This window comes from Pseudophryne corroboree, chromosome 2, assembly GCF_028390025.1.
Source record: "Pseudophryne corroboree isolate aPseCor3 chromosome 2, aPseCor3.hap2, whole genome shotgun sequence".
NCBI lineage: Eukaryota > Metazoa > Chordata > Amphibia > Anura > Myobatrachidae > Pseudophryne > Pseudophryne corroboree.
The window spans coordinates 961,396,125-961,410,168 of record NC_086445.1 but is presented as its reverse complement, the minus strand read 5'-3'; the positions used below and the strand labels follow the sequence as shown (position 1 = coordinate 961,410,168).

Below are 14,044 nucleotides of genomic sequence, written 5' to 3'. Positions count from 1 at the left end.
TTATATGGACAGGCAAGGAGCCATACCTCTTGGGCTCTCGAGAACAATCTCACGTACAAAAAAATATTTGAAACCACAAGCTGGTACTTATATCGTCAAATATCTTAGTACCTTTCGATGAATAGGAGATAAGAAGGTCAGACCCGTGAACCTAATTAATTTCTTTGTTTTATTTTATCTTCTTTAGTTTTGTTTTTGTATTATTTTATGTTAGTCAACTTGATGTTGTTGCTTTTTTGTAAGTGTTTTTTCAATCTCTACATATTCACATGTGATATTCACTTTGTTGCTCTTCTTCTGAGTCCTGCGTGACTCTGACTGTTTATGTACACCACTTCTCCATGTGTTGTTGAAATTTTCTCTTGACCGACATGTGAATAAAAAGATTAAAATTAAAAAAAAGTAAATATCAACCCCAGGGCCGTTTAAAAGAATACACCATCAAATCATCTTCTGTGCCACTGATAAACTGTTCTCAGATGAGAGGCATACATCACAAAAGGTCATTTCTAATTGGTCAGTTATAGGAAAAGTATATTAGCAGTCCTTAAGAATCCCCACAGTTAGTAAGATGTCCTTGCAATTCCACTGGCTGTGGGTGAAGTTTGGCTGGATAAATAAGGAATTCCCAGTACTGGTCCTTTGGAGATTAAGCATAATTAGGGGTCCAAGAGTCTCTGTGGTTGTTGGGGTGGCTGCTTAATCCGTTTCACTGAGATTACGTAATGTCCCTCAGCTTCTTCAGAAGCAAGTGTGAAAGCTTCAGTCCAGGGAACAGCTATTTCTAACCCCAGAACATTGCAAATCTATGTCAGCTGTGACTCTGATTAGTTTAATCAAGCCACACCACAAAGAATTCTAATAAAACCAAGAGAACTATGGAGGCAGTCTTAAAAAAAAAAAAAAAAAGCAATACAATGTTGGAAATGTATATACTTTAAACACAATAACAAATCTTAAAAAAACAGTAAATACTGTGATATAATAAACATGGTAATGTGATGGGATTTGTAGACGCAGTGACAGGGGCATCTTAAGAGAGGAGGGGGCCCATGTGCACACTCCGGGTGGGCCCCCTCCTCTCCACGGCGCTGTAGGCTCCGGCAATAATGCGCAGGTCTCCCGAAACATGCACCTGTGCATGTGCGGTGGCCATTTTTGATGTGTTTTTGGTCGTGACGGCTGCCGCTCCACTGCCTGGCGATGGACTTCGGAGAGGTGAGTATGAAAATATGGGTGCAATGTTAGCAGTGTGGGTCCCCCTGGACCCAGGGGCCCGCGTGCACCGCAAACATTACACCCATGATAGAAACGCCAGTGCGCAGTGCATAATGGAGAATGTAGTCCATATATACCACATTAAGTCAGTATAAGTCACTGAGGCTGTATGCTGATAGAGGTCCTTATTAGGCATATTTGCCAAAGGAAAGGTCACAACGTGTTTCAACTGATGTGTCAGACTTCCCCTTGATGAATAGCATTGCAAACCTTTCCTTTGCCTAATATGGACCTTCATAACTGAACTAAAATAAGCAAATTGCTATATTTTTGGATTTTAGTGGGATCATTTTTTTCCGTTTTTTTTTTTTATCTTGCAGAATATTTTTTCTCCTGTTTGGACTGTTGTTGTGTTTTAATAGTGTAATACATCTGAGTTGTTAACCTAAAAAGTGGCCCCTTATTTCTGAGGTTACAATTGCTTCTCAGTGCATGTTATATTGAATGTACGTTTTTTGAGTTGCCAATTTATATATTTGATGAGAGGCTCTAAATGCACTTTATATCATCCTGCACTTCATGTCATTGTGCACTTTATGTTATTGTGCACTTTATGTCATTTTGCACTTTGTTATTGTGTAATTTATGTTATTCTGCACTTTGTTATTGAGCACTAGGAGGTGCTATTAACTATTTGCTTATCTTGTGTGAGTGAGTGTGTGTGTGTACAGTATATATATATATATATATATATATATATACTTTTTACATTTAACATTATTGAGGATGGTGATTTTTAGATTGACTGCAGAATTAGGAATCCAGCAAACATATAACAGAGGTGACAAAGGATTAGTCTGAGTACTTAGGCTTTACTGATCAAAGAATATAGAGTGATGGGGAAACAAGAGGTTCCTCTGTAACGTTGAATTACTTTTTAATGTTGATTACATAGAGACTTAAAATAAAACAACTTTTATATACACAGCTCAATCTGGAGACAGTTCTGTATTTTAGTCAGACAATCTGAGCATATTTCACCCATTCCCTGTTCGCTCAGATAACTAGGCTGCTATAGATTTTGTGATATTGTGTTTCTGCTGCTAACACAGCTTTTTTTATGTCTTATTTTCTTAGTATTCCATTATCACTTGGACTTCATTACATCGAATACTAAAACACGGAGGGGTTACATTACCATTAAACTGGTGTCTGAATCAGGAAATGTGACGGAATCAAATCTAAATCAGTAAGTTTTACTGTTCACTAGCTGCTCATTTCTTTCTACCCAGAGTCTGTTTATTTTTCTAAGAGAAGTTGTTCATGAGGTTTGTCGGCTGGCGTGCCCCAGCATGAGAGGGCTTGGGAACCCTGCTGTCTGCCGCGGTGAAGAGGGTAATTCAGTGTCCCGCATGTTTCAGGGTTAAGCGTGCAATTAATTTACTTACACAACCCTCACGATTCCAGAGGCGCCATTGCATATTTAAAGCCTGCACTGACGTGTTTAAACATCTCAGGGTAAATAGACAGTGCTGTGACCAAGTTTGAAGAGGTGCTTGATTTTAATTAGTTAATTTGTCTATTCTCAAGTGTAAATCTTATTACAGAGATGAAAAAATAAGGAAAAACAAAAATGTGCTACTTTTTTTCTGAGCTAATATTCTTGCTTTTGGGTATAATAGGTGAACTACAGTATTTATTCTTCTTCTTCTTATCATTTATTTATATGCCTCCATAAAGGTTCCACAAACACAAGAAAACAGCGACTTACAGTAGAAGCATACTTGCCTACTCTCCCAGAATGGCCGGGAGGCTCCCGAAAATCGGGTAGCACTCCCGGCCCCCCAGAAGAGTAGGCAAGTCTCCCAGAGATGTCAGATGCCTGCTCACCCCCCAAAATCCAGCTGCACATACAGCGATCCCTCTGTTTGTAGACCAAAAGTGGGTGGGGCGATGATGCGATCCATACTTAATTGCATCATCATAGCCCCGCCCCTTGTTATTCATGCTGGTAGTCAAGGCATTGCAAAGAGGGGGGCGGAGCCATGATGATGTGATTGTGGCACCACGCCCCCGCACCGCCCACCTATGCAGATTTCATGCCCCCTCCTCCTGGAGGAGGCAGCCAGAAAGTAGGTAAGCATGAGTAGAAGACAATGTAGGACAAGTACAGGGTATATAAAAACATTGTTGCATCATGGGACAGGACACTAGAATAATCATTAGGGTGGCAGAAACCGAGGGTAAGGTGCTGATAAAGGGAGTATGGAGTAGAAAGAAGTCTGAGAGAGGGAAAAGTACATGAGGGGAAAGGGCCCTGCACATGAGAGCTTACATTCTAAAGGGGAGGGGCAGACAGGGGTAAAAAAAAGATGGGGTAGACAGGGAGCAGGGAATCGAGGCTTAGGATGAGAGATGACTGGGTCTTGAGAGCCCATTTAACTTGTGTAGAGGGGTGGAGAGTCTCATATATATCTTGAAGGCAGGAATGGGAGGAAGTAATAAGTTGGTATTTATGGAGCGAAGAGGAGGCGTAAAGGGAGATAAGGTCAGGGATGTAGATGGGAGAGGAGTGGGTAAGGGCTTAGAAAGTGAGTGTGAGAAGCTTAAATTGGATTCGGAAGGGGAAACAGCGTAGGGCTTGTAAAAGTGGTGATGTGGATGTAGTACGCTTGGAGAGTAAGATAAGCTGGGCAACAACACTGAGGATAGATTGGAATGGAAAGAGGCATATGTCAGAGAGGCCAGATAGGAGATTACAGTAGTCCAATCTGGAGATGACCAGTGGGTGGATGAAGGTCTAAGAAGCATCCATGGTGAGAAAGGGTGTGAGCCTGTATATTTTTGAGATGGAAGTGGCAGTACTGCGAGAGATACTGAATGTGTGGTGTGAAGAAGAAGGAGGAATTAAGGATAACTCCAAGACAGCAGCACACTTGGGGGCTAGAGGAGATGCTAGTGCCATCAATAGATAATGAAATTGTGGGAGGTGAGGTTATGCGGAAGGGAGGGAAGATGATCAGCTCAGTCTTAGATATGTTAAGTTTAAGAAAGCACTGGGACATCCAAGAAGAGATAGCAGAGAGACAGTTGGAGATACGAGTGAGGAGAGAGGGGGAGAGGTCAAGGAAGGAAAGGTAGATTTGAGTATCATCAGCATAGAGATGATATTGGAAGTTGAAAGAGTGAATGAGCTCACCTACAGAGGATGTATAGAATGACAAAAGGAGAGGTCATAGAACAGAGACTTGGGGGACACCTACAGTTAGTGGAAGTGGGGGGGAGGTGAAGTCATCAGAGGAGACATAAGGAACAGTCAGAGAGGTAGGAAGACAGTCAGGAGAGGTCAGTATCACACAGACCAAGGGAGCAAAGGATTTGCAGAAGGAGAGGGTGGTCCACAGTGTCAAAAGCAGCTAAGAAGTCAAGCAGAATAAGCAGAGAGTAGTGCCCCTTGGATCTGGCAGTAAGGCGGTCATTGCTGACTTTCGTGAGGGCAGTTTCAGTAAAGTGGAGAAGATAGAACCCAGACTGAAATACGTCAATCAGGGATTGGGAGGAGAGAAAGGCAGTAAGGTGGCTATAGACAATACGCTCAAAGAGATTGGAGGCAAAAGGGAGTAGAGAGATGGGTTGGCAGTCGGAGAGGGTGCTAGGATCAAGGGTGATTTTTTTTTAAGAATAGAGGAGACAAGGGCATGCTTGAAGGCAGAGGGGTCAGTGCCTGATGAGAGGGAGATTGAGGAGGTGGGCAAAGATTTTAGTGAGCTGTAGGTTCACAGATACCTTATAGTTGACATATTTTGTAAGTTACCCTTACATTTTATCTTATTGTGAGTGCATGAATGCAGGTTTTCACTTCAGATTGATACCCCTTTCTCACACAAGCCGCACTGCACCTGCTCAAAACGCACTTTGAGCCGTATTCAGAGATTTACATTAATCCGTCAATTAATGCACATCGCCAATGTTTTGGGGTCTGCGTCTGTGCAGTGCAGAACGAGCCCTATGATACTGATCGCCAAAGCCTCTGCTGCATTTAGGGGGCGGTGTGTGGGCCATTCCTGGCCAGTGTTCTCAGACACAGGGGCATATCACCCCCCATTTCCTGTGAGGGGAGAGCCAGTGGTCTGCATGTCATCATGCAGACTTCCTGGCCTCTCAGGCCCCACTTTCATTGGTCAGCTGAGTAAGCTGGAGCTTACTCAGCTGACCTTTTTCATGGAACATCGCTATAGATGGTCACGATGTTGGATCCCAGCTTGTGGCATCGGTCGCAGTGCTGGGATCACAGCTACATGTAGGAGGCGTCTCTTCTACTGAGATCTCCCCTGTAGATCCCTCCTGGAGATCGGATGAAAATCCAGTGCTGTTTACATGAAGCATTGCATTTTCATCCATCTCTGTGTCAGGCCCTTTGTTCCAGGGAAAAATCATCTTTCACACTAGACCTGTGTATGCCCTGGGGAGCTGGGCCTTCGTGTTGCTACGTCATTGCAATGTCATTTGGCAATTCCTGTTCACCAATGAGGTTCCTTGGTCATAACCTGGGTGGAGTAACCCAAGTCCGACCTTTCATACTATAGCCAAACTGGGTCCGGCCGGTGAAAATCCCCAGTTATAACTAGGGGCATGGACCAGGGTCAGATCATTTGCATTGACCTAATTTAGCATATTTAACCAAGGTTTTTCTGGGTCTTTGCCTTGGCGAGAAAGGTGCAATAGGGGCATATCTATTAATTATCTGGTTTTGGTCTTGATAATCATCATTTCATGAATAAATATGCCCCTATACCTGTATGTATGTATGTATGTATGTATGTATTTATTTATTTATTTATGTATGTTTGTGTTTATATATATATCTATATATCTTTGATAACTCTTGTATCTATTTCTTTCTTTCCTATACTGTATCTTCTATTGTGCATTTTATTGTTTTATTGAGCTATTTTCTCAAATGTGCTAACTGTGCGTGTTATTTTCCTGCAGAGATCAAGCCACGTTTGAGCAAAATAAAGAAGTCAGCCTGCTGGCCAAGTTTGATCAGGATTTGGAGAAAATTGTCAAAGTATTCGTGAAATTTACAACTGGATCTGTAATAGGACCGAAATACAATTTGCGTGTGCAGAGAATGAGGCTCAGGTCTACTTTAGATCCAAATAGGTGAATCTTTGTCTTTTTCTACCATCAGAAATCAACACTGACATAAATCACATCTACCTATATTAAGATATAAATCTATCTTCTTTCCAAATAATTTTTTTTGGTTTAGTCCTTTTCTTAGTCTCTCCAACCAAGCTTGTGTCAAATGTATTTGCATTTTGTCAGTCATATCTCACTGTATGAATCAGTGTGGTTGGCTGATCACCCGTGCTATCACCAGCCACTCAGATTTGCAAGTCAGTCCAATAAGAAAAAATCAGCCTTGATTTTTTTGTTTCTGGTTAGATGGTGGTTATACTGTAGCTATGAAGAGAAGTTGTATCCGCACTGATGTTTCTATGATGGGTGCAAAGTGTGCGGTGCACATGGGCCCCTGGGTCCAGGGGGGCCCACACACCCTGCACCCATTTTCTTATACCCAACTCTCCGTCGGCCGGCGCTAGCTGCATGGCAACAAAAATCACTTCTAATGGCTTCTACGGCTATTTTCCGGTAACTTGGTCATGTGCAATATAGCTGTCCCCAGGAACGCGGCACGGACGCCATGTTATCAGAGACCTGCACATGCACAGTAGACTATGGCACAATGCCAGAGTCTACTGCGCCGCCAGAGATGAGGGGGCCCAATCGGAGCCAGCACACAGACCCCCTCCTCTCTTACAGCGCCTTTTGTGTATCCGGTCAGTTTGGTTGGTCGATCAAACACTGAGGGGGAGATGTATCAAAGCTTGGAGAGATTAAGTGGAGACAGATAAAGTACCAACCAATCAGCTCCTGTCATGTTACAGGCTGTGTGTGGAAAATGACAGTCAGAGCTGATTTGTTGGTAATTTATGTATCTTCTTTTTATCTTTCTCCAAGTTTTAATACATTTAAAGAGGTGGTGGCGTTGAAGCTGCTGATCATTTATTGATATTTATGCATCATTTCTGCACTTAAATTGAAACAGTATATGTTGGATTAATTATTTAATATACACTGCTCAAAAAAATAAAGGGAACACTTAAACAACACAATGTAACTCCAAGTCAATCACACTTCTGTGAAATCAAACTGTCCACTTAGGCAGAAACACTGATTGGCAATCAATTTCACATGCTGTTGTGCAAATGAAATAGACAACAGGTGGAAATTATAGGCAATTAGCAAGACACCCCCAATAAAGGAGTTGTTCTGCAGGTGGTGACCACAGGCCACTTCTCAGCTCCTATGCTTTCTGGCTGATGTTTTGGTCCCTTTTGAAAGCTGGCGGTGCTTTCACTCTAGTGGTAGCATGAGACGGAGTCTACAGCCCACACAAGTGGCTCAGGTAGTGCAGCTCATCCAAGATGGCACATCAATGCGAGCTGTGGCAAGAAGGTTTGCTGTGTCTATCAGCGTAGGGTCCAGAGCATGGAGGCGCTACCAGGAGACAGGCCAGTACATCAGGAGACGTGGAGGAGGCCGTAGGAGGGCAACAGCCCAGCAGCAGGACCTCCGCCTTTGTGCAAGGAGGGCAGGAGGAGCACTGCCAGAGCCCTGCAAAATGACCTCCAGCAAGCCACAAATGTGCATGTGTCTACTCAAACGATCAGAAACCGACTCCATGAGGGTGGTATAAGGGCCCGACGTCCACAGGTGGGGGTTGTGCTTACAGCCCAACACCGTGCAGGACGTTTGGCATTTGCCAAAGAACACCAAGATTGGCAAATTCGCCACTGGCACCCTGTGCTCTTCACAGATGAAAGCAGGTTCTCACTGAGCACATGTGACAGACGTGACAGTGTCTGGAGACGCCAAGGAGAACATTCTGCTGCCTGCAACATCCTTCAGCATGACCGGTTTGGCAGTGGGTCAGTAATGGTGTGGGGTGGCATTTCTTTGGGGGGCTGCACAGCCCTCAATGTGCTCGCCAGAGGTAGCCTGACTGCCATTAGGTACCGAGATGAGATCCTCAGACCCCTTGTGAGACCATATGCTGGTGCGGTTGGCCCTGGGTTCCTCCTAATGCAAGGCAATGCTAGACCTCATGTGGCTGGAGTGTGTCAGCAGTTCCTGCAAGACGAAGGCATTGATGCTATGGACTGGCCCGCCCGTTCCCCAGACCTGAATCCAATTGAGCACATCTGGGACATCATGTCTCGCTTCATCTACCAACGCCACGTTGCACCACAGGCTGTCCAGGAGTTGGCGGATGCTTTAGTCCAGGTCTGGGAGAAGATCCCTCAGAAGACCATCCGCCACCTCGTCAGAAGCATGCCTAGGCGTTTTAGGGAGGTCATACAGGCACGTGGAGGCCACACACACTACTGAGCCTCATTTTGACTTGTTTTAAGGACATTACATCAAAGTTGGATCAGCCTGTAGTGTGTTCTTCCACTTTAATTTTGAGTGTGACTCCAAATCCAGACCTCCATGGGTTAATAAATTTGATTTCCATTGATAATTTTTGTGTGATTTTGTTGTCAGCACATTCAACTATGTACAGAACAAAGTATTTAATAAGAATATTTCATTCATTCAGATCTAGGATGTGTTATTTTAGTGTTCCCTTTATTTTTTTGAGCAGTGTATATGCTTTAGTTTTTTTATTCTTAACTCTCACTGGCCATGTGATTTAAACTATATGGTGATGTAATCGCACACATCCTGTTGCTGCTCCTCTGTCAGTAGCAGGAGACCTGGTGCTATATATGGTGACATCACAGTGCAGCACCATACTCCCAGTCTATCACTGGCACAGAGGAGCTGCAAGCAATGATCACATGACCACTCTGTCTGTCTGCTCTACATAGTGAGATGCTGCAGAGGAAGGTGGGGCCAGACATAAAACAAAGGAATTATTAAATATGTCCCTTGTACCCCATTGTCAACTAAAGAGGAAGGATGGTGTGTCATTTAAAAACAAGATAAAAACACTGAATTTAGTGATGACACTATGGGGAATATTTACTAATGTTCGATTTTGGGGTTTTGGTGATTTTGCATACCATTTTGCATTTGGAGAGTTACTAAAGGCAAAATTGAATATAAAATTTAATATAAAACCAAATCCCATTCGAAATAGATTATCGGCAAAACATCGGTACTTTTACATTGACAAATATAGGATCCCCTGATTCACTAACATTTGAATTGAAAATCGAACACAAAATTGAACTACAAATCCCTAGAATAATGGACTAAGGAGGTCATTCCGAGTTGATCGCTCGCTAGCAACTTTTTGCAGCGATGCGATCAGGTCAAAACTCGGTAAAACTGCGTATGCATATGCACCTCAATGCGCAGGCGCGTCGTACGGGTACAAAGAGGACCGTTGCTGGGCGATGGATTTAACGAAGAATCCATTTGCACAGCCGATCGCAAGGTGATTGACAGAAAGAGGGCGTTCATGGGTGTCAACTGACCGTTTTCTGGGAGTATTTGGAAAAACGCAGGCATGTCCAAGTGTTTGAAGGGTGGGTGTCTGACGTCAATTCTGGGACCAAAAAGACTAATGTCATTGCAGCGGCTAAGTAAGTCCAGAGTAAGTCCAAACTGCAAAAAAATAAGTAATAAGTAAGTCCAAACTGCAAAAAAATAAATAAAAATGTTTGTACCGCTCGGCTGCAAAGGCGTTTGCACACTTGCAAAGCGAAAATACACTCCTCCATAGGCGGTGACTATCTGATCGCTGCGCTGCAAAAAATAGCTAGCGAGCGATCAACTCGGAATGACCCCCTAATAACAGACAGGCGATTTTAGCTTCTAGTCAATACTCTATTCCCTAAACCTTCATTATGATGCCTATAAAAGTAGATATGAAGGATGCTTTGCTGACATTTTTACAATTAAGCACATGCACCAAAGTCAGGGACAAACGCAGGATTTATTCAGGGGGGATTTCCATGGGTATGTGTGTATGTATGTATATATATATATATATATATATACACACACACACGCACATACACACACACATATACATACATAGCACGTACGTACGTACGTACATACAGAAACACACATACATACATAAGCACACATACATACCTACAAATACATACATTACATACAGTATACATATATACCAGGGTAGCGTCTAGTTACCCTTTCACCAGGGTCTGGGAGGCGGAGGCAGCAGACTGGTGGTCCTGTGAGGAGGGAGGGAGCTGCTGCGACTGAGCATGCGCACCCAGCAGCTTCCTCCGGACTTTCTCTGTGCAGAGAGCTACGTAGTTCTTTGCTGCTGCGGCTCCTGCAGCAGCTCCGCGGTCGCGATCGCAGCTTTTGCTGAGACGGAGACACTGCTGTCTCTGTCTCAAAAATTAAACATTTGGCTCACCAGGGGGGGGGGGGGGTCCAGGTACTTGGAAACCCCCCCTACGTGCGCTACTGAAAGTCTAATAGCGATGCTATTTGCATCATTTAATGCAGAATGATTGATAGGCACCATTGTGGGCATTGATGGGGGAGTGGTTGCAACTTCCGAAACTGTACTCAAGCATGCCTCCAGTGTCTCTGTTCAGGCTGCCATGCTGCGTGGCTGTCCATTTAATTGAGCTGCCGATTATCAATGGATCTGCGTATGCACTGGGAATGTCTAATCAGTTCATGTGCCTTTGCGATTGCTCCACTGGATGTCTTTGTAGTCTTTAGAGCTGCTGGGTTTCTAATATAATTAGATACAGTATTAATAATACTGTAAAGGCTCTATGTGACAGGTTCAAATGACATGATTTTAGATGTTTTCATCAGTTTTAAAAGAAAATCAAGAAACACTTGGGGATCTGCGCACATCTCTTATAAAAAGGGACCTCAAAAAGGGAATTATGGGCCTCAGTCAGATATGGACACAGTGCAGCTCCTGCGTCTATGAATTCCACGCACCCAAATGGTGACAGGCTGCGGCTAAGGGGGCACTGAGTGCGATGATGCAGGACCTGTTCTACACATGCGTAGGTGCCTCACCATCGAAGATGTATGAAAACCAGAATTAGAGGAACCACAGTAGCATCTTGCATGTGATATACTGTATTTGGCCCAATAGGAATGAATTAGAATGTTTTATTCAATTTTGTATCCGATTCGTATTTGCTTTTACAGGTGATTTTATAGGTGATTTTGAAATGGATATTTTAAACCGAACACACAATCACTAGTCAAAATTGAACAACATTGAATTCGATTTTGGAATTGATTTCAAAATCGAATCTTAGTAAATGTGGGATTTGATAAGTGAAAAAGAATGTTGATTTGATTTCAGTCAATATAAGTCTAACTTAAAATAGAATACCAAATCGAACTGTATTAAATATAACCCTAATGTATGTCCCATTATGTCCCATTATGAATTTTTCCTGGCAAATACCTGTCTTATCTGATAATTGTTATGCTTTATTTTTATTATAAAATGCCCTTATAACAGTGTATTTTGTATTATTTTTTAATTTTGTTTCAGAGCAATACTTTGCCGCTATGACTTTGTATTAACAGAAAATGTGGAAGTGGACTTTCAGTCGGTCCCATGTGAAAACTCCAACTTCTTTACCTCATGCTGCAGCGACAACACACCACAGTGCCCCGTGTGAGGAAACCTCAGTGCTGCTGAAGAATCTTGTTTCTCAGATGATGCCATGACTAGCTGCACATGAGATTCATCACAAGTCCCAAAACAAACTCGGACTGGTCCCACATCAAGGCCCGTCTATAAAACATAACTATCTCATAAAAGCTGGAAAATGTGATATTTATGTTTTCTGAAGATGGAGATAAATATCTCCTCTCCAGTGGCAGTTGCAGAGCAGTCCACAATTCAAATAAGGGAGCCACACCAACTGCCACTCCAAACACTGCCAGACATTGCTGCTCGGGAATCACTGGCAGTTGGTGTGGCTCCCCTATTTGAATTGTATACTGCTCTGCAACTGCCACTGGAGAGGAGATATTTATCTCCATCTCCAGAAAACATAAATATCACATTTTCCAGCTTTTATGAGATAATTATGTTTTATTAAATATCCCTCACGTCCCTAGCAATGGTGAAGTGCATAATTCTGCTATCTCTATAAGATAGATGGAGGCAGTAGCTTTATACAATAATTAATGTGGCATTTAATTAGTTTTAGGAATTGCCTATGTTTACATATACACTATAATGTGAAGCATATCATTTTATGAACCCTGTACTGTGGTTACGGTTAGTGCTGCATTCTGAGGTGCCTCAGTAGTTAGTTATATCCCAAGGGGTTACTGATCACTGAAACAATTTAGCGATTTCTGGAAATTGCATTGAATTGCAGATCTGCTTTCGGGATGAAGTTATGTGACAGACGGTCAGGAGACCGATGGTCACAATAACTCCCCCTGCATACAGTACACTAGGAAAATAACTTTTGTTCTCTGTTTAGCTGCTGAGCCAATTTTCTAGACACCAGCAAGGGTGCAGAGAGTAGGGGATCTTGAGCCAGCCACACCCCCACTATAGTGTGGCCACACCTACTTCAGCGATAAATGTAGCTTCACATCTCTAAATGAAGCCGCATATGTCCCAACAGATGGGGTGCAAGCCCACAAATCATGACCTCTTTATATACTATGGCCAAATATTTTTCTTGGAACCAGTGTTATCACTGTGGGTATATCATGACTAATGTTCATAAGTCATTGGTTCCTAGCGAATTCATATGCTGCCCTATATATTATATCAAAACATAAAATGGCTGCCTGACACGCATATAGGAGATGCGGTCTATTAAAAGTAAAAAAGTAAAGTATGCAGAGGTAGCATACTCTATATTTACACGACATTACAGGACAAATAGATGGCTTTTTTTAAATTTATTTATAGTTTTTTCCTTTAACAAAGATTATGACTAGGTATGTCAGGCAGGCGGAGTAATACAGCTTTACTGCAGTAAGCCATTTTGCAGTTTTTGATGTGTGTCATAAAATCTCTGACTGCCTGGCACAGTAATGGTTATTTTTACAAGATAATGGGGTCTATTCACGAAGCAGTGAAAAGATTGCAAAAGTGAGCCAGTGGACAAGTTGCCTATGGCAACCAATCAGCATTGAGGTAACATTTATTAAGTGCATTTTATAAAATTATAGTAGCTGCTGATTGGTTGCCATGGGCAACTTCTTCACTAGTTCACTTCTCCACTCTTTTAACTTCTTCATGAATAGACCCCAAAGACCTCTGATGTTGAGCCGTTGTAAGTTGAGCCGTTGTAAAACACTACATATTGGGGGTCATTCTGAGTTGTTCGCTCGTTGCCGATTTTCGCAACGAAGCGATTAAGGCAAAAATGCGCATGCGCATGGTACGCAGTGCGCATGCACTAAGTATTTTAGCACAAAACTTTGTAGATTTACTCACGTCCGAACGAAGAATTTTCATCGTTGAAGTGATCGGAGTGTGATTGACAGGAAGTGGGTGTTTCTGGGCGGAAACTGACCGTTTTCTGGGAGTGTGCGGAAAAACGCAGGCATGTCAGGATAAAATGCGGGAGTGTCTGGAGAAACTGGGGAGTGGCTGACCGACTGCAGGGCGTGTTTGTAACGTCAAACCAGGAACGAAACGGGCTGAGCTGATCGCAGTGTAGGAGTAAGTATCGAGCTACTCAGAAACTGCTAAAAATTATTTATTCGCAATTCTGCTAATCTTTCGTTCGCTATTCTGCTATGCTAAGATACACTC

General features: G+C 42.8%; 2 protein-coding genes across 2 annotated transcripts in view; one reads left to right on the top strand and one right to left on the bottom strand.

The window, feature by feature from the left end:
- LIPI (lipase I) overlaps positions 1-12,075 on the top strand; it is a 73,417-nt gene extending 61,342 nt beyond the window's left edge. The window contains exons 8-10 of the mRNA XM_063956338.1: positions 2,356-2,467; positions 6,211-6,384; positions 11,804-12,075. Of these exons, the coding sequence (XP_063812408.1) occupies positions 2,356-2,467; positions 6,211-6,384; positions 11,804-11,933 (416 nt within the window). The 3' untranslated portion in view covers positions 11,934-12,075. The remainder of the gene's footprint in view (positions 1-2,355; positions 2,468-6,210; positions 6,385-11,803) is intronic.
- RBM11 (RNA binding motif protein 11) overlaps positions 1-14,044 on the bottom strand; it is a 548,228-nt gene that overhangs the window by 298,075 nt on the left and 236,109 nt on the right. The window lies entirely within an intron of this gene.